The following is a 27907-nucleotide window of genomic DNA, read 5'->3' on the forward strand; positions in this document are numbered from 1 at the left end:
GGCCCGGCCCGGCTCGGCCGGGCCATGGCGGAGGGCGGGCAGCACAGCCCGGGCTCGCTGCGGCGGCAGCTGCGGAGCGCGGAGGAGGCGCAGCAGCGTCAGGCGGGGCTGGTGCGGCAGCTGCAGGACGAGGTGAGGGGCGGGGGGTGCCCGGGGCCGGGAGGGGTGGCCGGGCCGCCCGCTCCGCCCGGGGGGAGCTCGGCGTGGCCTCCCCAGGGCTCCCCGCCCAGCGCGGGGCTCGGGGAACGGGGGCCCCGGAGCCGCCGAGCTCCAGGCAGCGCTGCTGTCCGGCCCCCTTAGCAGGGCTTGTCCGGGGCGGGAGCCGAGCTGGTTGGCTTGCAAAGGAAATTTGAAAACTCATTTCCTTCGCTTCAAGGGAGGTGTGTCCCCTCGAACACCCAGCCGCTGTCTCGGGGTAGGTGGTGGCCGTAGGCCCGGCAGAGCTGCCCACGTGTGTCTCCATCGCTGTCTCAGGTGAACAGACAGCTACATGTGAGAGAAACCCCGCCTCGATGTCTGTCATATCAAAGTGAAGCTTCTCTCTGTTGTAATCACTTCTTGTTGACTGTATCGGCATCGCTGTGCTTGGGCTGTACGGGCTCAGAGAAAAACTAATGCAGGAGGAACCAACTCTGTTACAAGCTGCATTCACTCTCCTTCATTCTCTGTATCCACCCAGGTACTGAGGTACCAGGCTTGGTGTCGGGAGTTGGAGCAGCAAGTGAAAGACGGAGGGGTGAGTGTGCAGGTTGTGGACTTACGAGAGTGTACGTAGCATTCCCAAGTGCAGACCAAAAAAACACCTCCACAATGCAGTGACAGGAAAACAAGATTTTATTGTCTGAGGGTTTAGAGAAGCTCTCTGAGTTTTCCCATCGGTTTTGTCCAGTTGCCATTCTTAGGGCAGCCAGTAGTCCCAGAAATGCTAGTCTGAAACACCCAGCTGAGGATTTTAATTTTGTGAAAGAGTTTATAGGTGCAGTAACCTTTGTCCTAGGTCTCAGGAGAGGACTGTGCTGCCTGTTACATGGTACAGCTGTCTTGGAGGAAGAACCAGTTGAAACAGCATTTTGGGAGGCAGGAATGCTGGTGTTCAACGTACAGATCTGGCTCTGTGCTTTTCTTTCTGCTTCACAGCTAAAGTAAACGTAGAAACCGAAAGGTAGAAAAGGAGAGCCTTCCCAGGCTTCAAGTCAGCACTTGAGGTCATGAGCTGAGGATGCGTAGCTGTGAGGGAGTGTGGGAGAACTGACTAACAGTGGGAGAGTGAGGAGAGCTACTCACTGAGTAACACTCTTCCCTTCTCCTCCCTTCTTCCTGTAGTCACAGCACTGTTACATCTGGAAAAAGCCATGAGCTCCTGAGATACCCAGCTAATGGGCAGGAAGGTGGTGGATGCTAACACTGGTGAAGGAAACACCAGCATTTGACTAAACATTTCCTTTCCTCTTAAGGGATCCCTTCCAGGCAGGTGGGAAGCCATAGCAGACCACAGCCTGGAGAAAGCCCTGCTTCAGGTGGAAGAGGAGCAGCAAAGGTACAAGGAAGAAGCATTTCTTCATACTTGGTATCCTGGATGCTCATGGAAGTGAGGGAAAACCTGTTGGTGCTGCCTGATGTCCCCAGGGGAAGCGGTTGGGCAAGCTGCTTTGACAGGAGAAAGGTCCACCATCTGTTTTCTGTGGTGCAGTAATAGTGCTGTGTGCTGAATGGCCCTGCTTTGAGTGGGGAGGGGGGGTGTGTATTCTGGGTGAAAGGTCCCTTTCCAGCCTAAATTATTCTGTGGTTCAGTAGGTGAGTGGCTCAGACAGTGCTAGAGAAAGGTGATGCATCCAGTGACCATCAGCATGAAGGAGGGGACAGGTTGTTAATTGTGGGCATTGTCAAGGATGAAGGGGAAAACAAAATCATAGGTGGACATGAAAGGCTCAAAGCAAGGAGAAGCAAATGAGTTTTTCATCACAGATCTTAATCCTGGAAAGTGCTTTTGCTGCCTCTCAGACAGCAAAGTCAGTGTTGAGGCAGCTGGAAGGTCACAGGGATGCTGGAGAGCGGCTGTTCAGTGACCTCATTGCTGTTTCTCCCTTTCCAAGGTGTGAGAACCTGGCAGAAGTGAACGCTCTCCTGCGGGAGCACCTTGATAAAGCCAGTGAGGTTAATTCAGCCCTCAGAGAAGATGTTGGGAAGCTGACGGTGGATTGGACGAGGGCCCGGGAGGAGCTGGAGTTGAAGGAGAGCGAATGGCGCCGTGAGCGTGAGGTAGGGATGGGCTGTGGGAATTCAGCCCTGATGCCAGCTCGGAAGGAGAATGCATTTTGTTGCTGGCATAGAGAGCTTGCTGCGTGGAGGCTCTGCTGAGGATTGCTGGAGGTTTTGGTGTTGGTAAGCGGGACAGGAGTGTGAGAGGGAGGAGTGTCAGCAAATGGTGCTGGTGGGAGATGCCCACCTGCTGTGACCGTACTGCTGGGTCCTAAAGGCAAATGCTGGCTCTTGCTGGGCACTGTAGGGTAATCACAGGAATGCTTGTCTTTTTAATAGTTCCTAAAGCCTTGTCTCGAGCGCTGGGGACCAGAGAGCTCTGTGTGTGTTCAGATTTAAAGTGGCCAAACAGAGGAACTAGTCAGGCCTCCTGTACCTGCTGTAAGGCAGCCTGACACAGGGCTTGGAGGGGCTTGTGTTTGTTTTCCTCCACAGAGGCTGAGACACCTCTGCAAGGCGAGGGGATGCATCGTGACCAGTTTGCTTTGCCGCTCTTCACTGCTGCAGGAGAAGTGTGGGTGTTCCCTTCTTGGCATTTCTTTCTGTCTTTGCATGTTTAGCTCTATGACAGCTACTTAAGGGGGGAACACAACCGTCTACTCGGCCTGTGGCGTCAGGTGGTGACGTTCCGCCGTCATTTCCTGGAAATGAAGACAGCCACGGACCGGTGAGTGGAAGTTAAGGCAAGCTCTCCTGCAGAAAATACACGGCTTGTCTTCACACCTGCTTTGTGAACCTCAGGGTTGCGTTAGTGACAGCGAAAGAGGGGATTTCTCCTCCTTTTTTTTCCCACTGGCAGTCAAAAGCAATGCTTTGGGCTGTTTTCAGAAGCATTTTGTTTGCTGGTGGTTTTCAGGTAAAGCTGAGGAGCTTGAGCCGTGAGCACCGCAGAGGCCCTGAGCGGGTGACTTGGCTGTGGTGATTTGTGGGCACATGAACACAGGCATGTGTGGACACCTGGGAACAGGCTCACTGAAGCTGTGCAATGCTTCGGTGTATGGAGCAGTCCCTTGTAGAGAATGACAAAAACCTGCCTTGAAAATCTCATCAGGTTTCTTTTCCTGAGAGAAAGATCATTAATGCGTATTTTTTTCCCTTTTCATTTCCAATGTACATTTATTTTGATTGGTTTGTATCCATTTATTCATCTCCCAGTGTTGTTGAGAGAAAAAAATAGCTTCTCTATGCTGTTACTGCATTTATCCAATTTATTTTGCTTAGTTTGATACCTCTTTTTATGATTGTTTTCTTGTTCTTGGGCTCACTGAGGTTCCTTTCTCACAGTTGCCTTCTACACAAAAATAACATAGCCGTAATAATACCTTCTTCTGGTGTCAGCATGCAGTTTCAGACTCTGGGTTACTGTCAGCCATTTGTCTTATTTGGTTATGAGTCTTCCCTGTTGTGTAGAGTCTGCCTGACCTGCTCTTTAACGTTTGTGTTATTTGTGCTTTTATGTTACAGCATTTTAGGCCAATTCTTAGACCCCTTTCCTGAAGTGTTTGTTATGTAGGTATGGTCATGAGCCTCTTAGCAGCCCAGGTGGGGATGATAACAGCACTTAAGGCTGATCCCCTTGAATAAAAGCTGGGGACTTTGGTAAAATTCCTGACATCTGTTAATGATAATCAAGAGTATGTTAATAAAATAGAGTAGGAGCAACAATAATAGGCCTTCTGGCTGTGCCACACCTTTCTTCTTATATCTGAGGAGAAGACAAACTCCTCCCTCAACTACCCAGAAAAGTCGTTGTTCAGCTGTCAAGATAAGTCCTGGTCCCCAAGTGTCACATGAATGTGTCACATGAAGTATCACTCTCCCCAACGAAGTTGTCATCTCTCCTGCCAGCATTTCCTATTGCATGATTCCATGCTTCAGAAGTGAGTCAGCTGATAAAGATGGTGGTGTGAACCTTGGCTGTTTCTTGGTTCCTCTCCAGAGATTTGTCAGAGCTGAAGGCGGAACAGATAAGGCTTTGTGGGTCTGTCCTGGTGAACTGCTCCCGCCTGAGCTCCAGCGTCCAGCTCAGGGAGTCCAGCACTCTGGCTAAACCTGTCCTGAAGGATCAGGCAGAGCAGCAAGTGGAACAGAAAATAAACCAGAAGGCTCAGGAAGTGGTGGCCTCACAAGTAAGGTGGGACCTGGAGAAGAAGGAGCTTCAAGACAGGTAAAGGTGTTTGAAACTTTGCTGTTACAACATAATCTTTTTGTTCACTTTCAGAACACACCTTTTCTGCACATCCCTATTTCTGTCCCCAGGCAAACTCTTGCCTTCAAAAAATCATCTGCCTGGCAGAGACTTCTGAGTAAGACAAGAGTGGAAAAGAGATTGCCTCTTAGAGTGATTCTTAGTTGATTCTTGATGAAAAACTGAGACCAGTATAAAGAGAACTGAGTCCCCATTGCTACTCAGGGCTGTGCTGGAGGAGTTGGGAGGAATTTGCCCAGGGCCATCACAAGCACTGTAGCACCTTTGTGCTGACAATTCCTTGCAAGATTCCTTGAAGGAGTGCAGAGGCCTTTGTGGCAAGAAGTGCCATTTCTCAACGTGAAGCCTATTAACCTGTAGAGATAAGCGCTGCCTTTGCTGTGTTTTCTGGGTTGAACTTTCTCTGCTGTGCTTCCGGGAGCTGCTTTGCTTTTTAACAGGTGATGGTGTGCAAAGCTTTTGGAATGGCACATGGACCTTCTCTTCTCAGGGTGATGGAGCTCTCAGCCTTGCTTGTACAGTCTCAGAAGCAGAACGAGGAGAAGGAGAAGACCATGAAAACACTTAACGACACAGTGGAGATTCTAGTATGTTTTACCTTTACCTGGGAGACAGCCCAGGGTTTGCTCTCCAGCCTGAGCTTCCTCAAGAGGCAGAGCAGGAAAGATGCTCAGCATATGGGAACATCAGGCACCTGGCCAAGCTCTTCCTTGTGAGTTTGGCAGAAGTGGAGTCAGTGCAGGTGCAGGCAGTGGCAGAGGAACTGCAGACAGTTCAGGTGTCTTCCTCTGAGGGGTCACACCAATGCTCTTCTACCTGTGACTTTAAGTCTCTGGGGATCAAAGTTGCTTGGAGCTGACAGCTTAGTAGCAGTCTGTAAAAACCAGCTGTTGGTCTTCCTCTCCCTTTTAGCAAAGAAGAAATGGAGTAGGTTTGGGCAGGAGTACACTGGAATCACAATGAAACTCATTGGCGTGACAATGCTGCTGAGGATGGGGACACTGCAGATGGGAGCAGCTCTTCCCTGCCCACCCTTTCTTTATTCTGTTCTCAGGAATCAAGTTGGATAGAGAAAGAATTTGAAGTTTCATTGACTAAAAGTGCCAAAGAAGAGAATCTTTTCCTCCAAAAGCTCATAAAAAATATCACTGAGGTGAGTACAGAGTTGGGACAGTACCAGAGTTGGTGGAGAGACCACATCTCTGTAAATTTGATTTTAAAGTACTTGAGGAAGGCAGCAGACTAGCCCAGGGACCAGAGACACATGTTGTGTACTGACTGTGTTAACTACCATTGCCTCTTTAATTTTAGACCACTTTTCTGACATAGAACCTCTCTAAACTTGCAAGTTGCTGTCCTGTGACACTTCAGCTGAGCCACTAGAAGTTTCAGTCCCACAAAGGTCTCTTGGAATGTGCTTTGAGTGTGCTACTTGACATCTGTATTCCAGTGTTCCTTAGGCACTTCCCCCACCCTCCTGCAGCAATGACTGTTGTTCTTCAGATTTTTATAAAAGGTCACTGACTCAGTCAATGCACTTGCCAACTCTGCTCCTTCCCTCAGTGTTCCCTGACCATTACAATCTCCCCGGAATTGCAACAGTTCAGGGGTAACCTCGACTTAGTCCTAAAATTCCCTAGAGGGAGGAGGGTTTTAATTGTCAGTTCTTTTATACACCTTCAAGAAAGTGAGCATTCAGGCAGCCTCCAGCCACTTCCCACTTGTGAAGAGTAGCTGCATTCAGAAATCCCTGGAGTACCCGTGGCCACAGAGACAAACTTGTTTGGACTGAAGAGATGAGAGAACTGAGTTTTTAATGACTCCAGGGTGAAGTGAGGGGAAAAGAAGAGTAAGATGAAGAAAACCAAGTAGAATGAGCAAAGACTAACAGCTTGATGTGGGCTTTCAGGTGGTGTTGGACGACAGTGACAGCCTGGTCAGCATTATCTGCACTGACAGTTCCCATCATGCGCAGTCTGGGAGCATCTTCTCCTCTCCAAGATTGGTTGATACAGGGCATGCCTTTGGATTGGTTCTGGAAGCACTGGCAAGGATGCGAGGGGCAACACAGGTGAGACCTTGTGCTTGTCTAGCCCTGGCCACAGGCTCAGCTGCTGATGCCTTGCTCAGCTGGACACCTTTCCATTTCCTCAGCCAGTTGAGCTCCTTTCTTTCTTGCCTTCACACTCGTGGTCCCACACTGCCTTGCTGGTCTCACCTGCTCTGTGTTCTTCTGCTTTTCTCTCTTTGATCCCCACACCCTCAGCACAGCTTTTGCCTTGAGGGGAGCTGTCTGTGCTTGCTGCTTCTTCCAGCTCTCTGGAGCCATTTTCCCTGCTCCTTACTGCTTGTTTGTGCTCTTTCCTTGTCTGTTCCTGCAGGCCCTGAGAGAAGAGCTTTCTGCAAGGGAGGACTCAAACAATTTCCTGCTGCAGCAGCAGAGACAGCAGGAAGAGAAGTGCAGGGAGGTGCAGCAAAAGCTTGAGAAACTGGAGGAGAAATGCAAGAGGTCCAGCAGCCACCAGCAACACCTGCAGTCCTTGGTAGAGGAACTCAGGAGGTGAGTGTTTCCTCCTCCTCCTGCGTTCCAGAGGCAATCTTGTGTCTGGTAGAGGGAGTCCAGAGGTGTTCTGAGCAAAGAACCCTTCCACGTGTAGCCTCAGTGTGGCACTTCAGCATTGTCCTGTCAGGGCTTTTCGTGCTCTACTGTGACTCCCAAGGCTGTCTCTGAGATGGACAGCGATGGTGGAACACAAGACACCGCCCTCTTGCCAAGATGTCTCTCTGAATGCTGTTCTTTGGGTGCCCTTTCCCAGCCACTGCTTCTCACTGAAGGAAGGCAAAAGCCTGCCTTCCTTTCCCTCTTCAGCTCTTTCCTTGGAAGGGAAAGAGCAAGGTCTTCCTTAGCTTGCTGCCCCCAGCTCCACCCTGGAGTGCTGAAAACGGGATCTGTGACTCTCCAGGCCTCTTTGTTCTTCTGACTGAGCCTTGTCTCTGCAGGGACTGTGCAAATCTTGAGAAAACTAGGGAAGAGCTACAGCAACAGCTTGGATTAATGGAGCAAGAAGCCTCTTGCCTACGTCAGAGTAAAGCTGAGCTGCAGCTGAAGGAAGAGTCAGCCCAGGTGGAAAAGGCAGAGCAGCAGGAGAGGATGGAGAGAGCGCAGCGTGACCAGGAGCTCCTGTGAGTGCTCAGCCTTTCTCTGGGCAGGGGTGGGCAGTGCTGGGCTTGAGGAGTCTCCACATAAAGGAACACATAAAGGTGCACAAATGATCCTCAGTTGGAGCATAGACTGTTTATTGATAGAAACATTGCCTTTCCCCTCCTCATAGAGTGAAGGACTTGGCTGCACTTGAGGGAAAACACTCGTCATTGCAGAGGGAGTTGTTAGTCATGAGACAGACACTGGAGAAACTGCAGCTTCAGAGGGATCTGCTAGAGCAAGAGAAGGATGAGCTTACCATGGCTCTGGAGAAGGTATGGACACCTTATTCCTGGGCAGCACTTGTCAGAGGGAGTTTTGCTAGCAGAACCTCCCCAGATGCTGTTTCTGTCAGTGGAAGACAGGGACCATGTTGTTCTCCATGGAAAATGATGCTCTGACCAGACTGACTGTTTGGGGTCGTGTATCTCCTTGAGCTGATTGGGAGCTCTGCCCTGGGAGTAAGTCAGAGACAGCCAGGGAGGTGGAGTTGCTGCCTGAAGTCCGGGATTCTGCTGCCTTTGTTGTCCCATAGTTCTTTTGCCTGTGCAGGCAGAGCAGTCAGTGGCAGAGCTGGCAGGGGCTCAGAACGTGCTGAACGCTGAAAGAGCCGATCTACAGGCTGCAGCAGCGAAGATGAGCAGCATCAATGAAGCTCTTGCACTGGACAAAGTGGAGCTGAACAAGCACGTGCTGCAGGTGAGCAGAGTTGCCAAAGATGTTGCCAGGTGTTCGTCTCTAGCTGCTGCTTCTTCTCAGCCTTCTTACCTGGGGACAGTCTGACCGTGGCAATGTTCCTTTTGTGTCCAAGCCAAACCTTCTTAGTAATTCTTCCTGTACTTTATTTCCTCTGTGGTTCCCTGACTGTAGTTGGAGCAAGAGAAGGAAGTTCTGTTGGCTAAAGTGGATGAGATGGAGAGAGCAAAGATCTCTGAGCGGGAGAAGCTGAACTTCTGTGAAAGAGCTAACGAAGAGCTCTGCACAGAGAAAGCCCAGCTGGAGCAGCTGCTGAAGGAAGCAGAGGAGCAACAGGAGGAGTTGCGGGTGGAACTGAGGGCACTGGGAGAGGAGAAGGCAGAAACCCAGGAGAAATTCCAACAGGTGAGGCCAAAAAGGTGGTGTGTCCAGGTGGGTGTTTGGCTGCTTGGCTGAGGGGAGCTGTACCTGTTATATTCTGCAGTGGTTTGGTCAAGGGGACACATGGTAGTGCTGGAGGTCAAAAGGCTTTGTTTGCTCCTTTTTGGAAATGTGGGGATGGCTTGCAGAGCTGTTCTGCAGTTCTGAGCTGTCCTGTGCTTCTACAGAGTCTTTTAGTCCACCTGTCTCTGTTGGCCTCTTTTTTGGCTTTTGATAAACTGCAAAGAGACGATGGTGTTGCCCTTGAATCTGAGTGGGGCTGCTAATCTCACATGTGGCAAAAGAAACAAACTGTGTAGGTCTGAACCTTTTTTCTGAAACAAAAAAAATGGGCTGCATGTTTCTGGTGATGCTTTTTGTTGTGGAGTCTGCAGCTTTCAAAACTCTGTTTGTCTGAGCCTTGAGAGCAGGAAAAAACTACAGGTTTTTCCTGCAGCTGCAGGTTTTTCCTACAGGCTGCTGTCCTGTACTGATAAGAGAGGGAGTGAGGTCTTTAAATTCTTCAAATTCCAGTTTAAGACATATGTGCAATTTTGTGGCTGAAAAGCTGCCTAGGGGAAAAGGTTTTGGGAATGCTGGTGAACAGCAGTTGCAGGTGAGCTGTCAATGTGCCCAGGTAGCCAAGAAGGGCAAAGGCATCCTGGCTTGTATCAAAAATAGTGTGTCAAACAGGACCAGGACAGTGACCATCCCCCTGTGCTGGGCACTGATGAGGCCTCATCTCAAATCTTGGAGTCAGTTTTGGGCCTCTCACAACAGGAAAGACATTGAGGGGCTGGAGCTTGTCCAGAGAAGGGAACAGGGCTGGGGAAGGGTCTGGAGCAGCAGGAGCAGCTGAGGGAGCTGGGGGGGCTCATCCTGGAGAAAAGGAGGCTCAGGGGGGACCTTCTCGCTCTCTGCATCTCCCTGAAAGGAGGGTGGAGCCAGGTTGGGCTCTGTGGCCTGGGATCAAGGAACAAGAGGAAATGTCCACAGGTTGTGCCAGGGGGAGGTTCAGATGGGGTATGACAGGATAACTGTGAGAAAATGGTTTGTTTCTTTTCTGTTAGTCACAATTTTGGAGGATCTGGTAGGTTTGGCAAATACACAGCAGAGGTTTTATAGTGAAGAAAACAGCTCAAAAAGCACAGTTAAACTACATTAGACAACTTCTTTGTGTAAGTAAATGCTGTTGTTGGTGTAAACTGCTGTACAGATACAGTCTGCTTTGGCCACATCAGCCAGACCTGCCTAAATCACGAAATGACTGCTCCCCACAAGGGCCATTTCCCTGCCGAGCATCCCCTCGCACACACAGCTGTTTTACACACTGAGGGAGGTGACACTTTCACGTGGGGTTTTTTTTTCCCAGAAGGAGAAACCCTGTGTATTTTCACTTGCTTCAGTGAGCAAAATTGCTTTTGCTCAGCCTTCCCTGAAAATTTCCTGCCCTGGAATAGATTGCTGGAAATTTCGTTTACAGAGTGGCAGTTCTGGAAGATGCAGTGTTTTTGCACGACAACACACTGTTTGGAGTAGGGATGTTTGTCGTGAGGGAGGTGTCTGGTCCCAGGCAAACCAGAAGGACCTGACACATCACTTCCAAGTTGACAGTGCCAGTGCCTTTTGGCAGCCCAGGGTACCGGTGCTGTGCACGGCAGTTCCTGCTCATGGAACTCTGAGCCTGGAGCGCGGGAGCTCTTTGTCCTCTGGCCGATGCCAAGGTGGCACTGGCTGGCTCTGCACGGGGCTCCCGAGGAAGGACTTGAGCTGGAGTGTGCCCACCTCCCAGGTTTCCCAGGAGAAGGAGTCGGCTGGCAGGGCTCTGGAGCAGCTGCGCCAGGAGTCCTCCCGGCAGGAGCGCGCGCTGGCCCAGGCGTGCAGGGAGAAGGAGCTGCTGGGGCGGGAGAAGGCAGCCCTGGAGGTGCGGCTGGCAGCCACGGAGCGGGATCGACACGGCGCTTCCCAGCAGCTGGCAGAGGCCAGGTAAGGGCAGGGGGGACACCCTGGGCAGGACGTGACTGAAGGGCTGTAATTATGAAGGTGGAAAGCGCTACACAGGGGTTTAATGCATCCTCTGTGCTTTTCAGGTGTAGATTTGCTATTGAGGTCAAATTGGGCCAGGCTGTGTGCCCTAGGCCAGGCCATAAGGAAGGCTTGGGCATTCCCTTGGAGGGCCCTGCTTTGCTATGGAAATGGCACAAATATGCCTTCTGTATTCGAGTTTCCATGCCACCCATTTTCTGTACTCAGATGTGGGGATCTTGAGCCATGTTATTCTGGAATACTCCCTGTGGGTGTCAGGAGCAAGAAACTCCTTTCTCTGTGTGTTTGCATCTTGTAGGTCAGTGAAGGAGACCCTGGAATCCAGCCTGTTTGCGGCTCAGCAGCAGGTATCTCAGCTGGAGATCACCAGGAGTCACCTGGAAACTCAGCTGCACGCAGTCATGCAGGCCAAGGAGGTGATCCAAGGTGGGAGCTTTGTGTGCTTTGTTTCTGGTGACACCCCGGCCTAGAGAAGCTGCTGTAAAGCCACCTCTGCTTGCAGGGCTTCTGAGGCCCAGGGGGGCTGGAGGCAGGGCCCTTCTACACTGAAACTGAAAGGGCTGGAGGTCAGTAAAGACTCTGAATCTTGCCGTTGTTCGTGTTTGCAGGGGAAGTGAAGTGCCTCCAACGTGAGCTGGAAGCAGAGAGAGCCCTCAGGAAGCAGGAAAGGGAAGACATGGCCCAACAACTCTTGCAGGCAGAGCAGCAGCATCACGATACCCTCAGACTTGAGGAAACCGCTCACCAAGGGGAAATAAAGAAGCTCCTGCAAGACCTGGTAGGAGACAATACGCTTGTGAATTGTTCAGGCCAGCTCTGTGGGCTGGTTTAGCAGCATCAGAGTCTGAGCGTGGGAAATGGCAGCAATCACCTGACATAGGCCTCACGCTGCTGGGCCAGGCAGCAGAGCCAGCAGCTGGGACTTGAAGGCAGTGGAAGACCCAGAGGATGATGCTGGGACAGTAAATGCAGCCACAGTTTCAGTGTGGGTGTAAGATGAGTTGCAGAGCAGGTTGGGAGGTCCCCACCCCAAGCGTGGCAGCCAAGGGCAGGATCGGACCCGGCTCCTGCCTGCCATGGAGCAGATGCCAACAGTGGTGCCAGCTGCAGTCAGGGGAACTTGGTTCCTCTCTTTCTGCCCTTGCCCAGGGGTCAGAGGGATCAGCTTTGGGCTTGAAGCGTATGGAACAGGCCCCTTGTCCCTGGTCCTTCAGTCCTCGTGACTGGGCCATGGGCCCCTCCCTTGCCCTGCAGATCATCTGCACCTGCTCGTGGCTGGCAAGGGAGGGGAGCCTTGAGCAGAGAGAAAGCCTGAGGAGAGAGGTGCCAGGAAACAGGCAGCCAGCAGACAGGGCATGGGGATATCTCCTTGTCTTGGTGGTTGGACTCATTGCTCGTAAAGGTCTTTTCCAACAGAAAGGATTCCATGACTCCCATGATTCTTGCACCTGCTGACCCTCCTGTCAAATTCCATGGTAATAGTTCAAGATTTCTGGAGGGCAGAAAGCCAGTCCCATGCTCTGTTCAGGTTGGGGTTTGTGGGAGGGATAAGGCTTCACATTTTTCTGTGAAGAGCTTGGCTGGCACTTCAGCTGGAAGACTTTTCCTCCCCTCATCAGGCAAGCGAACGGGAAGAGCACCATGCAGAGATGCAGAAGATGCTGAAGGAATGGGAAAAAGGGAAGGCAGAGACAGAAGAGGAGCACGAGAAGATTCTGTTTGAGATGAGACAGAAAGTTGCCACCCTGCAGGCTCAACAAGAAGAGGAACGAACGAGATTGGAAAATGCCAAGCAAGAGGTAAAGACTGGGAGAGGAGAATTGAGGTGGTGATTTTGCAAGGCTGGAGCTGTGGGAGATGGCAGGATGCTGGGCTGGATGGAGCATGTCCTCCATGTCTTCTACTTTGCATTTGGAGGGGTGAAAGGTGAACAGGGCTATCTTCAGGACTAGGAATGAGACCTCTCTTAGGAAGCCAGGCAGAAATGTCACCTTTCAGTTGACATTTTTGTGCTTATATTGTGTAAGACTCACCTCAGAGTATCTTCACTTTCTCCTAACAGTTCCCTTGGGATGTTTTCTAATAGGTGTTTGTAGCCAAACTGATTCTGTGGTACTGAATCCCCGGGAGGATGGATGGGGGTTTTCTTTAGTGGGAATGGGGAGGGCACAGCAGGAATGATGACTAGAGAAAAATCTTTGTAAAGCCTCCTCTGGAATATTTCTGAACAGTAACTCAGAGATGTCTTCTGGACTGTGCTTTCAGTCACATCCTGGGAAGCAGTTTTGCATTTCCATCTCTGTGCCAAAGCCACCGTGTCACACACTGAGAGTCTCCCTTGTGCCCTCCCCAAGGTGCTCTCCATGCCGACTGCCTGGGGACAGCAGCACCCCCAGCCCAGCGCTCAGGGAGGACAGTGTGTCCCCGGCGTGTCAGTGCTTTCCAAAGTCACCTGAAGAGCTTGAAATTGAAGTAATTTTCACCAGCCTCCTGCTTAGAACACATCAGTTTCCTGCTCCCTTCAGCCCTCAGCAGCTTTGCATTTGCTCTGCTGCTCACGAGGTGCAGCAGTCGCTACTGAAAGACAAGGTGGACAGGGCAGAAGAGGAGGGACACTCTCAGCAGCACAGCCAGACAGCAGGGAAATGCCACCCATCTCCTGGGAGATGACTGAGAGTCTGTTGGGGCTTCAGGCGTGGATGGGCCGCGTTTATGGTGCCAGTCTCCCTTGGGAAGCTGTGTCTCCCCGTGGGCAGACCCAGGAGAGCAGCAGCAGCACAGTGCTCTGAGAGGGCGTGAGCCCATCAGTCCTTGTGTCCTGACACACACATGTTGAACCTGTGTGCTCTTTGTTTCTGTGCAGGTCCTGCTGGAAAAGCAGAACGAGAAGAGTGTTCTATTAGAGACACTGCTCCAAACTCAGGGAGAGCTAAGCCAAGCCTGCCAGTGGGTCCAGCAGCTGAGGCAGGAGGTGCAAGAGCAGCAAGAGAAGGGGCAGGTAAGCCTGAGTAGCCAGGAAACAGAGTGAAGGGCAGTACCAAGGCCATAAAATGCAGGTCCTGGGAATGAGGAGGCAAGGATTAGTGCAGGCACTGAAAGCACAGAGCCTGGTGAGCTCCAGAGCTCACCTTCAGGAAAGAAGGGTTGCAGTGGAAATGGAGCTGGGTAGAGAAGCCAAGAGAATTGCCTGAATGAATGGGATTTTGAGACAGAAAGGAGAAAAAGCTGAGCCTGAGGGAAGGTCCCAGGAACTTGCTCTGCATTTGTGCTTCCAGACCATCAAGGCAAAGCTGGAAGCAGAGCTTCAGGAAGCTCAGAGGGAACTCCAGGCAGCGGAGAAGAGGCACAAAGAAGAACTTGAAAGCATCCAAGAGGAAATGACCCTCCTCCTTGAGCAGAGGGAGGATCTACAAAAGCAGGTGTGTGAAACAGCAGCAGCCACCCCACAGTCATGCAGCAGGTGGTCTGTGCCCTTGTTGCCTTTCCCTTGCAGAGCAGCAACTGATGGGCTGATCCCTCTGACTGCCTCCTGCTCTGGGCTCCAGGGCAGCTGCTCTGGAGGGCACTGCCTGGTCTGCTGAATCTCAGCTGCTGCCCTGGACTGCTGGGCTAGTCCTTTGGCCTGCTGGGCAGCAGTCACCAGCAGGGATTTCTGCTGGCCTCTTACTGCTGGCCTTGCTTTTGGAACTGGTTTCTCAGATGCCCTCGGTGACCCCCTTAGATTCTGAAACAAGTCGTCCATATCCGTTGGGAATCTGATCCCCTTGGGACAGGGTGGAAGTGAAAGTTGTCCTTTGCTTTTCCTCCCAGTCTCCGAGTGGCTGACAGCGACAAGCTGTGTTCTCTGACTGCTTTTTCTTTTGGCTGGAGGTGGGACACTGGACATCTCAGCTTGCAGCCTGCAGAGAGTCCCAGGAAGCCGCTGCCCACAAAGCTCAGCAGGATGTGAGCGAGGCCCAGGAGCTCTCAAAGCAGAAGGTGCTGGAGGTTGAGAGGCTCCGGAAGATCCTGGAGGAGGCTGAACAGGAGAAGAAGGAGCAGGAAGTTTGTCTGCAGAACCTGGAGAGCGAAAGGAGCCGTTGGGAAGAAACAGAGCGGCAAAACTCAGAATTTCAGGCTTCAATGAAGGCCTTAGAGAGGGAAAAAAACAGGTAGATGAAAGCCTGTGGGACTGTGCTTTCTGTGTCATGGGTTGCCTCTTTCCAATCTTTGCTATCTGCAAGTGGCTCTGGTAGCATTTCCTAAAGGGCAGTTCTGAACTGTCCATGCAGATGTGTTTCATTCTCTTGATGTTGTGTTTCATTTCCTTTTAATCCTTCAGTTACAGTTTTTTTCTGAAGGCAAAGGCTTTTGGAGTAGCTGTGAGTCTTCCTTCTTGTCCTTTTTTAAGACCAGAGTGACATTTGCTGTCTCCCAGTCCTCAGGCACCTCTCCTGATCTCCATGACCTTTCAAAGCTGATCTTGAGCAGCCTCGCTGTGGTGTCTGCGAGCTACCTCAGCTCTCATGGGTTCATGCCATTGGGGCCCATGGACCTGTGGATGTCAAGTCTGCCCAGGTGTTCTCTAATGTGATCTTCCTGGAAAGGAGGATTTTCCAAGGAATTTCCAAAGGGAAGTCTTGCTTCCAATACTCTTTTGCCTTGGTTTCCTGGGTGAGAGATCTCTGAGGGGTGGTCGGTCTTGTTAGTGCAGACTGATGTAAAGAAGGTGCTCAGTAACTCTCTGTATCCTCTGTCACCAGGGTCTCCCCTCTATTTAGGAATGGACACACGTTATCCTTTGTTTTCCTTTTGTTATTGATGCATTTGAAAAAGCCCTTCTTGCTGTCTTTGACATCCTTGGCCAGATTTAACTCCAGGTGGGCCTTGGCCCTTCTCATTTGTGCTTACTCTGATAAACTCTCTGTGTTCATTTCCAGTGGCCTGACCTCGCTTCCATCTCCTGTGTGTTTCCTGCTTCCACTTGAGTAATGACAGCAGTTCTTTGTTTATCCACACAGGTCTCTTGCCCCCTTTGCCATATTTCTTGCTCACTGGGATGCATTGTTCTTGAGCCTGGAGAAAGTGATCCTTGAATAGCAACCAACACTCTTAGACCCCTTTCCCTACAGGGTGTGTTTCCATGGGATTCTTTCAAGAAGATCCCTGGGGAGGCTAAAGTTAACTCTCCTGGAATCCATGGCTGTAATCTTACCTTGCTGTCCTGCGTCCTCCTTGCCCTCAATAGAACTCCACAATCTCACGGTCACTGCAGCTGAGGCTGCCCCCAAACTTCACCTCTCCAACAAGGCCTTCCCTGGTTGTCAGGATGAGGTTGAGCAGCACACCATTCCTTGTGAGATCCTCCCCTGCTGTGACAGGAAGTTGTCATCAGTGCTTTTCAGGAACATCCCGGACTGTGTTGCTTTCTCAGCTGCTGTCAGGGTGGCCAAAATGCCCCACAAGAACCAGGGCATGTGACTGTGAGGTTGCTTCAAGCTGCCTGTGGAAAACCTCATCCATTTCTCCTCCTTATCAGGCTGCCTGTAGCAAACACCCACAGCAAGGTGACCCTACTTGTCTTTTATTCTGACCCATAAGCTCTCAACTTGCTCATCATCCACCCCAAGACAGAGTTTGATACACCCAGAGCGTTGCCTTACATAGAGGGCAACTCCACCACCCTTTCTTGAGGCACCAATGAAAGAAGAATGCCTTTCACTGCCATCTGCTGCTTTGCTCCACAGGTTGACTGTGTGTCTGGAAGAGAAGGAACTGAGCCTCAGAACCCTGGAGGAAAAGAACCTTGCCCAGCAGAACCAAGTGTCTGAGCTCCATTCTGCTCTTCACCAGGCCAAGCAGCTCCTTTCAGACCGCACAAGAGAACTGCAGGAGCTCAACAGCCAGGTGACCTATGCACTGGTATCCTCTTCTCCAGGGACACACAGTACCACCTGCAGCTTGTAGGCCCCCACTGGTTTCCCCTCCCAGCAGCACCCACTGCTCTTGTGCTCTGCCCAGGGACGCTGCAGCTTGAGGCCAAGGCTGGATCTGGTGTCTCCTGCCTGTGTTTGCCCCTGTCCTCTCCTGGGTCCCAGTATGAGTTCTCTGAGGAGAAACAACAGACTGCTCTGAGCTTCTCCATCCCTGTGTTCCCAGTGTTGTCCCCGGTGGAGTTTGTGCCTGTGCCAGGCACGGAGCAATGTGGGGACACAGAGGTGGTTCTGGCAGGCTGGGAAAGACACCTCATCCGGTGTTTTGGATCTGCACCATCAAGGATGCCCATTGTCTCCCCTCTCCATGTTGGGAGTTCATTGTTCTCCACTGGAATGCTTGGCTTTGTGCCTTCTGTTTCTGGTGTGTCTTGCGCTTGAAGGAATTTGTCCTTCAATTGTTCCTCACCCTACTGCCCTCTCTGCTGCCTCAGGAGCAGCCCAGTCCCTGACACTCTGTGCACCCATTCCAGATGCAGCCCCTGCAGGAAGCAGTGCTGGAGAAGGAGGCTGCCCTGGCAGCTCGAGAGGAGCAGCTGCTGCAGGCCCTGGAGGAGGCGCGAGCAGGAGAACGGAGCTTGAAGGACTCCCTGCACACGCTGGAGGCCGAGGGGTTTGAGCTGCGCTTGAGGCTCCGGAGCTCTGAGGAGAGGGAGGAGGCCTTGGCCACAGAGTGTCAACAGGCCAACAGAGCCCAGCAGGAAACCCAGTCCCAGCTGGACAAGCTGCTCTTGGTTCTCCACCACGTCATCAGTGACTGCAGAGACTTGGCCACTTGGAGCTCAGGCAAGTGTGGGAGGCTGGGTCAGCATGTCTGTAGGGCATGTGTGGGAGAGCAGATGGAGGAGGGGATGGTTCGTGGTCATCCTGGTCTGACAGACTCATCCTTTCACCTTAGGCTGGCTCAGGCCTTGGGAAATTTTGAAAGCTTGACATCCTTGCAGAGACACAAGTCCGTGTTTGTGTGTGGAGAAATGATCAGCATCAGAATGGAAAAAGGCCTGAGTCCTGCCAAGGCACAGGGCATGTGCAGTCGTCCTTGGGGCAGCACTGACATGAGTGCTCATCAAAATAACGTCAACCTGTGACACATGGCTTGCTGTAGGGCAAGCTCTAGGATGATGGCAAGGGCAAGCACACCTTCTCTTTTTAAAGAGGCCTTGTTTGTTGGAGACCCTTGGATTAAGTTTTGAGACAGAATGTCTTCTCTCCTCAGAACAGGGTCATGTTGTGGGCCTTACTGCTTCTCAGGCCAGGGACATCCCCACAGAGCTCACGGTGGACAGAGTGGCAGCAGCCCTACAAGACCTGCGCCAACACCTGGAGCAGACTCAGAAAGATCTGGTAATGTGTGCCCTGGGCACCCAGAAATCCTGTCCCACTGCTGGGAAAGCAGAGTGCCAATGCCAGGGTGGGTGTCAATCCTTTTGGAGGGGGGTGGCTCAGTGCCATGGGAAGGAGGGAGGATCATGATCACAGCTACCATTGCTGTGCCAGCAGTGGCTCTGAGAGGTGATTCTGCTCCTCTTAACTCTTCCAGAATGACACCAGGAAGAAAACACAAGTCTTGGAGCTGGAACTGAGCACGAGGCAGGCTGAGAGGGACCACTGGTGTGCCCGCAATCAGGAGCTGCACAAAGAGTTGGCTGAAAGCCAGGAAGGTACAGCTTCTCCTTTCCCCCCCACTGCCCATCCTCTCTGGCCAAAGGGGATCTCTGATGCCACATAGAGGAAAAGTGCAGTGCCTGGGAATGGGAGAGGAGGAAAACAACCATCAGGAGACTTCTCCTTAGACGTCCCAGGGAAAGCTTTTGATAGAGAAAGATCCCGTGGCTGGCAGTGCATCTGGCTGTGCTACAGGGGAACCTGTGCAGAGTGATGCCTTTCAGGTCCTATGTCCTGCTAAATAGGGGATGCCTGAGCTTACCTCCAAACTCCAGGCCATCCCAGAGCCTCCAGGGCTATTGGCCTCTCTGTAGCATGGCTGGACAGGCATCCCCACTCCTTTCTCTGTCTTTGTTTGCCCACTCTGCACATCAGAACTCCATCCTCATCTCAGTGCCTTGTTTCCCTTGTCTCAGACTCTCTCTGAGCTATCCCTGGTCAATCAGTGCTGTCCTAGTCAGTCTTCACTTTTGCTTCCTCTTCCTTTTCCTTTGGACCCCTGGATTTAACTCTCCCCTCCTGTCTGTCCCTGTTCCATCCATGTCACTTCTCCCTGCTTCCAACACTGTGGCTGAGGTGCTGCCATGCCCTCAGCCCTGGTCTCTCAACAAGCAGAAGGGCAAATACAGTTTCATGTTCCTCAGATTCTTGCCCCTTTCGTTCTTTCTTTTTTTCTCTGCCTGGAATTTTCCTGTCAGCTTTGTGAAACCCTTGTGGGCTTAGGGCCTGGGTAACACAGGCAGGCAGAGAAGACACTGCTCTTGTGTCTGCAGGATGCACATCAGTTTGGTTTTGCTTTGCTTTTCCCCTTCCCCTGTGCTGCTGCAGCGCTGTGGACGGCAGAACACAAGAGGGATTCTCTGGAAGCTGCCCTGAAGGAAGAGGCCTCTGCAAGGAAGGAGGAGGCTGTGACTCTGCGTCAGGAGGTGGAGTCTCTGCAAAGGAGACTGGAGAGCGTGGAGGAGCAAGGACAGGATGTGCTGGTGAGGCTGGCACATGCCATGAAGGGCCATTTCCTAGCTGGTTTTGGACCATCCTTTTGGAGATGGTACCACAGCAACTCTCCACAGGAGAGGTCAAAAACCACCCCCTCTTGCCCCAAACCCAGCAGAGGAAACGTTGGGGTCCTTTGCTCTTCCCTTCCTTCCCAGTGGAGAGCACATTGTCAGGGCACTGCCTAAATCATGCTTAGTCTGGACTTGAAATCCTGGCTGCAGTTCTGGCTGCTCCTCCCCAAAGGAACACTCGAGCAGAGCTCCAAGAGGTTGGGGAAGGGCAGAAAGGAAGCTGGGAATGGCTGAGGGAGCTGGGAAAGACGCAGTGTAAAGGGGGGCCCGGAAGGGTCTGCAGCACCCCGAGAGGCAGGGAGAGAGGGGCAGCCCGTGCCTGCCACTGCAGCAGGAGCTCAGATATGCTCTGAAGAGCAGACATAAGAGATGGGATGACTGACTCTTTTTGTCCCTGCTTTGCAGCGTGAACGGGACAGGCTGCAAGCAGAGAAAGAAAAACTGGAGTGTCAGATCAAACTTCTTGAGGAATCAGTGACAGCCTCTGAAACCCGAGCAAATACAGCAACAGAGAGGAATCACTGCCTTGAACAAGAACTCCAAACTGCACTGTCCCTCTTAAAAATTAAAAATGAGGAAGTGGAAAATCAGATGGAGAAAATGGAGATGCTCCAGAAAGAGGCAGCAGAGGGCAAAGCTTTACAGGAGAATCTGGCTCGTATGACTGCCATCCTGTCCGAGAGGGAGAGAGAAATGAAGATGTACCAAGAGCAGATGAGAGTCCTGGAAAAGCAGAAAGAAATGCAAAAAACTGCTCTCAATCAGGTTATTAAGGACATAACAGAGAAAGAAAAGAAGACAGAATCTCAGCAAGAACAGATAAAGGAGCTGGAGAAGCAACAAGAACAACAAAGGATTGCTTTAAGCAAAGAACTGGAAGAGAGAGAGCGGGAGATGAGATCCCAGCAAGAACAAATATGGGAGCTGGAGAAGCAGCGAGAAATGGAGAGGGCTGCTGTCAGCAAGGTGAGCAAGGAGCTGGAAGAGAGGGAGCAGGAGATCAGATCCCAGCAAGAACTGATAGGGGAACTGGAAAAGCAGTTAGAATTGCAGAGCACTGCTGTCAGCAAGGTGAGCAAGGAGCTAGAAGAGAGGGAGCAGGAGATCAGATCCCAGGAGGAGAAAATAATGGTTCTAGAACAACATGGTGCATCACAGGTGAGAAATCTGCTTGACGATCTTGATCATATGAAGGGAAACCTGAAGGAGAAAAACTTGGAGCTTCTGTCTCTGACTCAGCAGATCCAAGAACTGGAAAAGGAGAGAGAACAGGGGAAAACGCTGCACACAAGCCTTGAACACCTGAGGGCAGCTCTTAAGGCCAGAGAGAGTGAGTGTGACGCTCAAAGGGAAGAGTTAAAGCTCTTGCAGCAGCACAAGGAACAGCAAGAGGGGCATCTGCAAGAGCTTCTTGGTGAAGTAGAAAACATGACACTTTCTTTATCTGAAAAAGAACGAGAGCTTGAGTCCCAACAAAAGCAAATGCAGGAAGTTGAAGAAGCCCTGGAAATGCAGTTGAGGACTGTCCGTGAGCAACTGGAGCAGACCTTGGCAACTTTAAAAGAAAAGGACAGACTCATAGACACCCAAAAGCAGCAAACAAGGAGCTATGAGGAAAAAACAGAACAACAGATGAATGTCTTGCACAGAGACTTAGAATACACTAGGACAGTACTGAAAGAAAAGGATGTCATGATTGAATCTCAGAAGGAACTGATTGAGACCTTCCGAAAGCAACAAGAAGAATCTGAACAGCAGAAGGAAATTCTGCAGCATCTCCAAGTGGAACTAAAGGAAAAAGAGCAGGAGATTTTATCCCTTAGGAAGCAGTGTGAGGCATGCCAGGAAAATGAGGAAGAGCATGAAGCTGAGCAAACAAATTTCCAAGCGGCAGCACTGACTCTGAAAGAAAGAGAAGAAAAGATCTGGGTTCTGGAAGAGGCCATCTCTAAGCTTCAACAGCAAGAGGAGGAGACAGCGGGGCAGACTAAAGCTGTTGTGCAAAAACTGGAATATGCTGAGTCCTCTTTAGAAGCCAGAGATCAAGAGAGAGCATCTTTGGATGAGCACGTCCAGGACCTTCGAGAGCAGAAGGAGGTGGAAGGCAGGCAGGCCAAAAGTCTAGAGCAGGATCAAGACAAAATGAGGCAGATGTTGCAGGAGAACCATTTGGACTTCCTCAAGCAGACAGAGCAAATGAACATGTTCCAACTCCATGAAGAAAGCATGAAAGTAGCACTAACATTATGCCAGAAGCAGATAACTCTACTTGAGGAGGTGGTGAGGAAGAAAGATGAAGACAATGAAACCCTTCTGCAAAAACTCCGGCGCCAAGAAGAATTAGTGAAGACTTGGCAGGATCTCCAGCTTAGGCCAGCTGAGAAGAATGAAGAGGTTAGACATGAGGGAGAGCAAGAGAAGCTGTTGGAAGAAGCCTTCCCTGAGAGAGAAGGAGAGACCACGGCTCAAAGCGACCAAAAGGAGTTAGAAGAGATAATAAGAGCTCTTCGGGAAGATCTCCAGCACATTCAGCAGACTCTGATGAAGAAGGATGAAGAGATCAAGTATCAAACAGACAGAGTCAGGTATTTAGAGGAGACACTGTCAGGGAGAGAACAAGAGCTAAGGAGGGAGAGCGAACTCCTGAAAGAATTAACATCGGCTTTGCGATGGAAAGATGAGGGGGAGACCCTAAAAAAACAAATCCAAAACCTCCAAAAATGGGAGGAAGAGGTAATAGAGAAGAGGAAAGTTCTCCAGGAGAGAGACCATCTCTTGCAAAGGCAGAAGGAGCTTACCCAGCAATGGCAAGCTGAGAGGAAAGCCAGTGGGGAGGAGTTGGAGTGTGTGGCTGCCGCTTTGAGGCAGACACAAAGCAGAGAACTCGAATGGAGAGAGAAAGCCCAAGTCCTGAGAGTTGCCCTTAGCAAGAGTGAAATGACCAAAGGGACTCTGCTGAAAGAATTAGACGTCCTGCAGAGAATGGTTTCGGAGCGGGACACAGACCGATTTCATCAACAGGTAGGCACTGGGATTGGTTTTCAGCTCAAACATCCATGAAGGGTTCCAATGATGTTTCCCTCCAAGAGGTGGGAATATAAATTCCTGTTTGGGCAAAGTAGGCAGGTCTGCAGCCAGCAACCTTGTCTGGCTGGCTGGCTCCAGCAGAGACCATTCACCTGTGAGAATGTTTCCTGGCAGGCCTGGAACGACTGACACAACTGTGGAGCTTGCTGTCCAAATCAACTCCAGTCCAAAAGCTGGGCATGGGGAACTGGTTCTGTGCCTAGGCAAGCTCAGCCAACACATGGTGGCTTGGATTTGGCATGGAAAGAACAGGGAGCTGCAGACCAGACTGATATAGTGAACTTAGCATTTTGTACCGATGGCTGAACAGCAGCTGCACTGCTGGAGCTCAGAGGATGCTCTCAGACATGGAGGTTTCTGAGGGACAGCTTGTCCAGTGTACTAAAGAGAATGGGATTTATACCATTGCCTGATCAGGTTAAAGGCTTCATTGCTGATTCAGGACATGCTTGTGCCCCTGTCCAAAAAGCACTAAGGTAAATTTGTGTGGATTTCTCCAAGGTGAACTGATCCAGGTCCTGCTGGTGGAACAGCTGCAATAGCCTGTGCTGCAGCTTTGCCAGGAATTTGCCAATGTTCTGGCATTAGTGTACTGATGTAGAAGAAAACTACCAAGTAAACACTGTATTTATGCATTATACATTTACACATAACTTGAGAAGTATTACTGGCAGCCTGATCAGGATACTGACAGGTCCTGTGACCTGTTGATGGGAAGCAAAGAAGTGACAAGTGCAGGAAATGTGAAAACAACGGAAGATTTCAGTTCCATCCACATAGATCAGCTGGGCGAGAGCAGGTGATCAGGAAATGCAGTTGCATCCACAGAGATTGGTTGGTGATGGTAAGACTACATTTGCTCCAAGAAGTTCATCAGGTAAGGCACGACAGGGGAGGTGACTCCTGACTAAGTTCAGAGCAGTGCACATGGCTTGACTGATAATGTGATTTTTTTCCACAGAGCAGTTCTGGATGAGGATGTAACAGGTAAAGAGAACAGAGAACAAACCTGTAGTGTTCAGTCACTGCAGAAATACATACCCACAGCTTGCACATGTTTGGCTGTCTAAGGACAGAGAGTAGAACTCTAGATAGGAGGATGTACAGTGGTAGTCAAAGATGATGACCATAAGTGGTAAATAACTTCCCTAACAGGAAGGTCTAAGTGTGGAAGTCTTCACGTTGGGCATGAAATGGCTGAGAGAGGGAGCTGGAGACACTCCAGACCTTTGTAAAATTACGAAGTGGCTGAATAGGAAATGAATGTTTGCAGTCTCTCTCAAAACCAGAATGGGGGACACTGAACAAAAGTAGCAGAAAGCACATCCAGAACAAACAACTCACTTCTCCAAGCTGATTTGGAGGAGGGCCCCTAGAGAAAGGGTGTGTTCCTTTGGGCTGTGCACCAGGAGGAGAAGGGCCTTAGCACTGTCCATTCCTGTTGTGGTCACTCTGCCTGAAGTGTTGGTTCTAACACCCTTCTAACCTTGATGTGGCAGCAGCTCATGGAATCTCCTCTCTCAATGCCCAGCAGGCTGTTGCAGAAGGGGAGCAGCTGTCGTGGCTCTCAGAGAAGAGACTCACATTGCAGAGCCTGGAATGTCTGCAGCGAACAGTTGCAAGGCTGGAAGATGAGAAGGTGGAGCTGAAGCAGCAAAATGCTGAGCTCAGGAGGACTCTTGAGCAGGTAAAATGGGCTTTTGCTTCCTCTGCAAAGCCTCATGGTCCTCTGAACCATGACACGTTTCCCCAGGCAGCACTTGGGAGTCCTCTGCTTGTTTCCTTCCCTCTCCTTCCTGCTGTGGGCACACCCTCTGCATTTTCCTCTCTCTTCTGGCACCCCATGGCCTTCACAAATGCACCTTGACTGCAGTACCACCCTCCTTCCCCCAGTGTCCCCAGACACACTTGACTCTCTTCCATAGCCCACATCGAGTCCTTTGTTTGTTCTTTGGTGCAATTAAAGGTCTCTGAGCAGAGATCTCCTTGCCTCGATGTCCAGAGGTCCTTTTTGCTCCTTGGTTGCTGGCAGGTTTCTGTGACCATTCTCCCATCCAATGTGCAGGTGGAACATGAACGGAGGAGGCTGAAGAGATGTTTTAGGGGTCAGATTCTCCCAGGTGCCTGTGGATCGTCTCTGTCCCAGTCTGATCAGCACAAAGTGTCCACCTCTAGGCAGGTGAGAACAGAATCTTCCTTGGTGGGAGGAGGCTCTGGCTGTACAGAGGAGCAAGGGCAAATCCCAGTGGCAGCAGCCCCCCATTACAGACCTAATGGTAGTCAAATATAGATCATGGCCCTAACCAAGCTGCAGACTAAAATGAAATCTTTGTGTTTTCTTCACAGGAGGAGTCTCACGCTCACTGCAGTCAGCGATTAGCTGAGTTACAGAACCAGGTGAGGAGTAGGAAACCTCTGCTCAAAAGCTGCTGTGGCTCTACTGATGGGCATCCTGTTCCAGGATGTTCCTCTTTGTTTCCTGTCCCCATTTTCCCTTGCTTCCATTAGTGGTGGACAGGTCCAGGGCTCTGAGGCAGTGCCAGAGCTGAGAGCCCTCAGGCCATCCTCAGTCTCCTCTTGCTGTGCTGTGCTAATCACCATGCTGCTGTGGGGCCCAGTCAGAGACCTCAGCCCTCTGAGGGTGTTTGGTTTATCAGTGTAAGAAGGTTCATTCCAGCTGCTGAACCCTGGTGCATCCTTTGACTGCCTGGCAGGAGGTCAAACTGAGCAGGAGGTGGGAGCAGCTCTGCCCCCACACCAGCCCAGCAGGCACAACCCCCTGGGGTCAGGAAAGAGCAAAGTTTGAGGAGTTCCAAGGCTTCAGCACTGCTTTGAGGCCCCTGGGCTTTGTTCACCACATTCTCCTGCGCTCGTGTGGGATGCTCTAAAGTTTGGGAGAGGCAGAGTTTGCTCCCTTTCCCTGGGCCAGCTGTCCAGGTGCTCAAGCAGAGCAGTTCTCCAGTACCCTGGGTAAGCAGCAGCCCTCCTGCTGAGGCACAGCCTGTGGAACTGAGGGCTCATGGCCCAAAGCTGAAAATCAGAGCTGCGTTAGTAAATCCTGTTGGAACTCCCTCTCTAATAGACCTGTGATGGCTGAGGGTTGTACATGGGAAGGGTTGGCCAGCAAATAACTTGACGTGTTGATAAGCTGAGCTCTGTTCAGGGGACTCTGGGAGCCTGTTCCTTTCCCTTCCACAGGGTCCAAGTGTTTGTCAGGGCTGGTTGGGGCTGTGTCTGCCCCAACTGCTGGTACTGTGGAGCTATGGCTGGTCCTGACAGCATGGGCTTGTCTGAGCTCAGCTTTGTGCCTCTTTCAGGTGTCCCTCCTGCAGTCCCAGCTGGCACGAGACCGACAGCACAGGCAGAACTACATTGAGAGCTGTGCAAGGACCAACCAGGAGCTGTCAGACCTTCACCAGGAGCTGTCCTGCTCCTTAGCAGCTGTGCTCCGGGAGCCCAGAGCTGCTGTTCTGGAAGCAGAGACTCAGAAGCTGGATCAGTCTCTGAACTTGGCCCTGACGTCCCTGGACTGTCAATCTCCTGAGAAACAGACAGTGCATCCAGCAGCCCCACCTGCCAGAAGCCACGACCTGAGGTAACAGCACCTCTGCTCTCCATCTGAATGGAAGGATTTCTGCTAAGACAGAGAGCTCTTGGATGTGAGAAATGGGATGAACTCCTCAGGGCAAGGCTGCTCCCTGCCTTTTCTCTCTGTTCCTCTCCCAGTCAGCTGGTGCTGTCAAACCTCACCTTACGTTGAGGATTAGGATCTATGAAGTGTTATATCGGACAGGTGATTTTTGGGGACAAACTGTGAATATGTGAGAATGAAGACGTAGGTAAGGAGAGAGAATGATGTGTGGAGAAGGAAGCCCAAACATGAACAATCCCTGAACAGGTAAGACTTCTGGGTGACATCTGTCCCAGGGCAGCTGCTCCAATAAAAGGACCATAAAGGTTGTGCTACAAACAGTTAAAGTAGCATAACAGCATTTGTTCTGTTTGCATTTCCAATCATCTCTTAGAGCCAGACACTTAAAAAAATTTTCTTAATAAAATTTTTTTAGAAGAAGGTTATACATGTCTTTACTGGGCCCAATGAGGCTGTTGTGTGATTTCCCCTCTTGAGGGCAGAGCTGTTTGCTGCAAGGAGAAATGGAAATTGGAGGAAAGGGGTGGAGAGAACATAGCAGGAATCAAAGGTGGGTGAGAGAGAGGGAGTTCCCTTCCACCTGCTTCCTTTCCACCATCCCTTTTTCCCTTCCCTTTTTTCCCCCCTTTTTTTTAATCTGCCTTTTATTCCCTGTCTTTTCCCTCCCCCTTTTCTCCCCCTCTTTCCCTTTTCCTCTCCCCTTTCTTGCTCTGCTTTTTGCACCCCTTCTTTTCCCTACCCCTCTTTTTTTGCCGCCTTTCCACCCCCCTTTTACCCCACCGCTTTTTTTTCCCCCACCTTTTCCGGCCCTCCCCATCTCCGCTCCTTTTTTCGCCCTCCTCCTTCCCCCTCCTCTTTTCTCCCAATCCTTTCAGTTTTTCCCTACAAAGCCCTGGGACTCTGCCAGGACTGCTTTCCCACAGCCGGCCCGGGGCACAGCTCGGCCGCCTCCAAAGGGCCCCAGGGCCGGCACCTTCCCAAGTGGGACCCCCAGCCTGGGGGGCCGTGCCAGCACCCCCAAACAATGTGTTACAGAAGGACAACACAACAGCAACAAGTTAAACATCTGTACAGAATATATTTACAGAATGAAAATTTTTATCTTAAAAGCAATGTTCTTAAAAAAAAAATCATCATTATAAAAGCAACAGTCTTCTTTTTAAAAACAATTGTTTTCTTTATAGGAAAAAATAAATATGACTTCTTAACAACTTTCTTCTAAAAAATCAACTCTCTTATTAAAAACGTATCTTCTTAAAAAAACTATCTTCTTTAAAAAAAAATCTTTTAAAAAATTATCTTCTTAATTGAGAAACTATCTTCTTATAAAAAAACTTATTTTCTATTAAAACAACTATCTTCTCTGGAAAAAAACATATATAACAACTATTTTCTTAAACTATCAAAAATATAAAACGTATGTACAAAACAAAAAAATGAAGAACATATGTACAGTGTTGCTGATTGCATGTCGGGCACGTCCGTCAGTCCTGGAAGAAAAGCAAGGGCACAGTCAGTGCAGTCGGGCCCTGCTGGGTGGTCCCTGAGCGGGGCCACCCAGCCCAGCCCCAGCCTGGCGGCAGCGACCCCCTGTCCCTGGGGCAGGGCATGGCCAGGACGTGCCTGTCCTGC

The 27907-nt window shown here is 50.9% G+C and overlaps 1 protein-coding gene across 5 annotated transcripts; it reads left to right on the forward strand.

The window, feature by feature from the left end:
• Positions 1–240: 240 nt before the first annotated feature.
• CEP250 (centrosomal protein 250) lies at positions 241–27495 on the forward strand. Of its 5 annotated transcripts, XM_050313794.1 has the most exons (29): positions 241–1663; positions 2094–2259; positions 2820–2926; positions 4199–4426; positions 4959–5055; positions 5523–5621; positions 6378–6539; positions 6850–7028; positions 7469–7651; positions 7801–7945; positions 8223–8369; positions 8541–8771; positions 10579–10772; positions 11131–11258; positions 11441–11610; positions 12452–12631; positions 13696–13830; positions 14108–14251; positions 14703–14983; positions 16559–16718; positions 17278–17590; positions 18021–18148; positions 18345–18465; positions 19298–19452; positions 19942–22557; positions 24155–24310; positions 24689–24802; positions 24970–25020; positions 25941–27495. In XM_050313794.1, exons 1-29 carry the CDS (start codon positions 1617–1619, stop codon positions 26220–26222), a joined length of 7119 nt encoding a protein of 2372 aa, XP_050169751.1. In that variant the 5' UTR covers positions 241–1616; the 3' UTR covers positions 26223–27495. The 5 variants fall into 5 exon arrangements, with proteins under 5 accessions (XP_050169751.1, XP_050169749.1, XP_050169750.1 ...); XM_050313792.1 differs by lacking the exon at positions 241–1663 and having other exon boundaries at positions 1679–2259; XM_050313793.1 differs by lacking the exon at positions 241–1663 and having other exon boundaries at positions 1679–2259; positions 24158–24310.
• Positions 27496–27907: the final 412 nt, after the last annotated feature.

The sequence above is a fragment of the Myiozetetes cayanensis genome, unplaced genomic scaffold, assembly GCF_022539395.1.
Source record: "Myiozetetes cayanensis isolate MyiCay16 unplaced genomic scaffold, myiCay2020 scf19, whole genome shotgun sequence".
Lineage (NCBI taxonomy): Eukaryota > Metazoa > Chordata > Aves > Passeriformes > Tyrannidae > Myiozetetes > Myiozetetes cayanensis.

What these genes read in the sequence shown, in the direction of transcription:
- CEP250 (XM_050313792.1), top strand. Translation starts at nt 1,948, where the DNA reads ATGAGTTTTTCATCACAGATCTTAATCCTGGAAAGTGCTTTTGCTGCC. An exon ending in AAGAAGGAGCTTCAAGACAG is followed by an intron (nt 4,427 to 4,958) that starts GTAAAGGTGTTT and finishes TTCTCTTCTCAG; the next exon opens with GGTGATGGAGCTCTCAGCCT. An exon ending in TTACCATGGCTCTGGAGAAG is followed by an intron (nt 7,946 to 8,222) that starts GTATGGACACCT and finishes TTGCCTGTGCAG; the next exon opens with GCAGAGCAGTCAGTGGCAGA.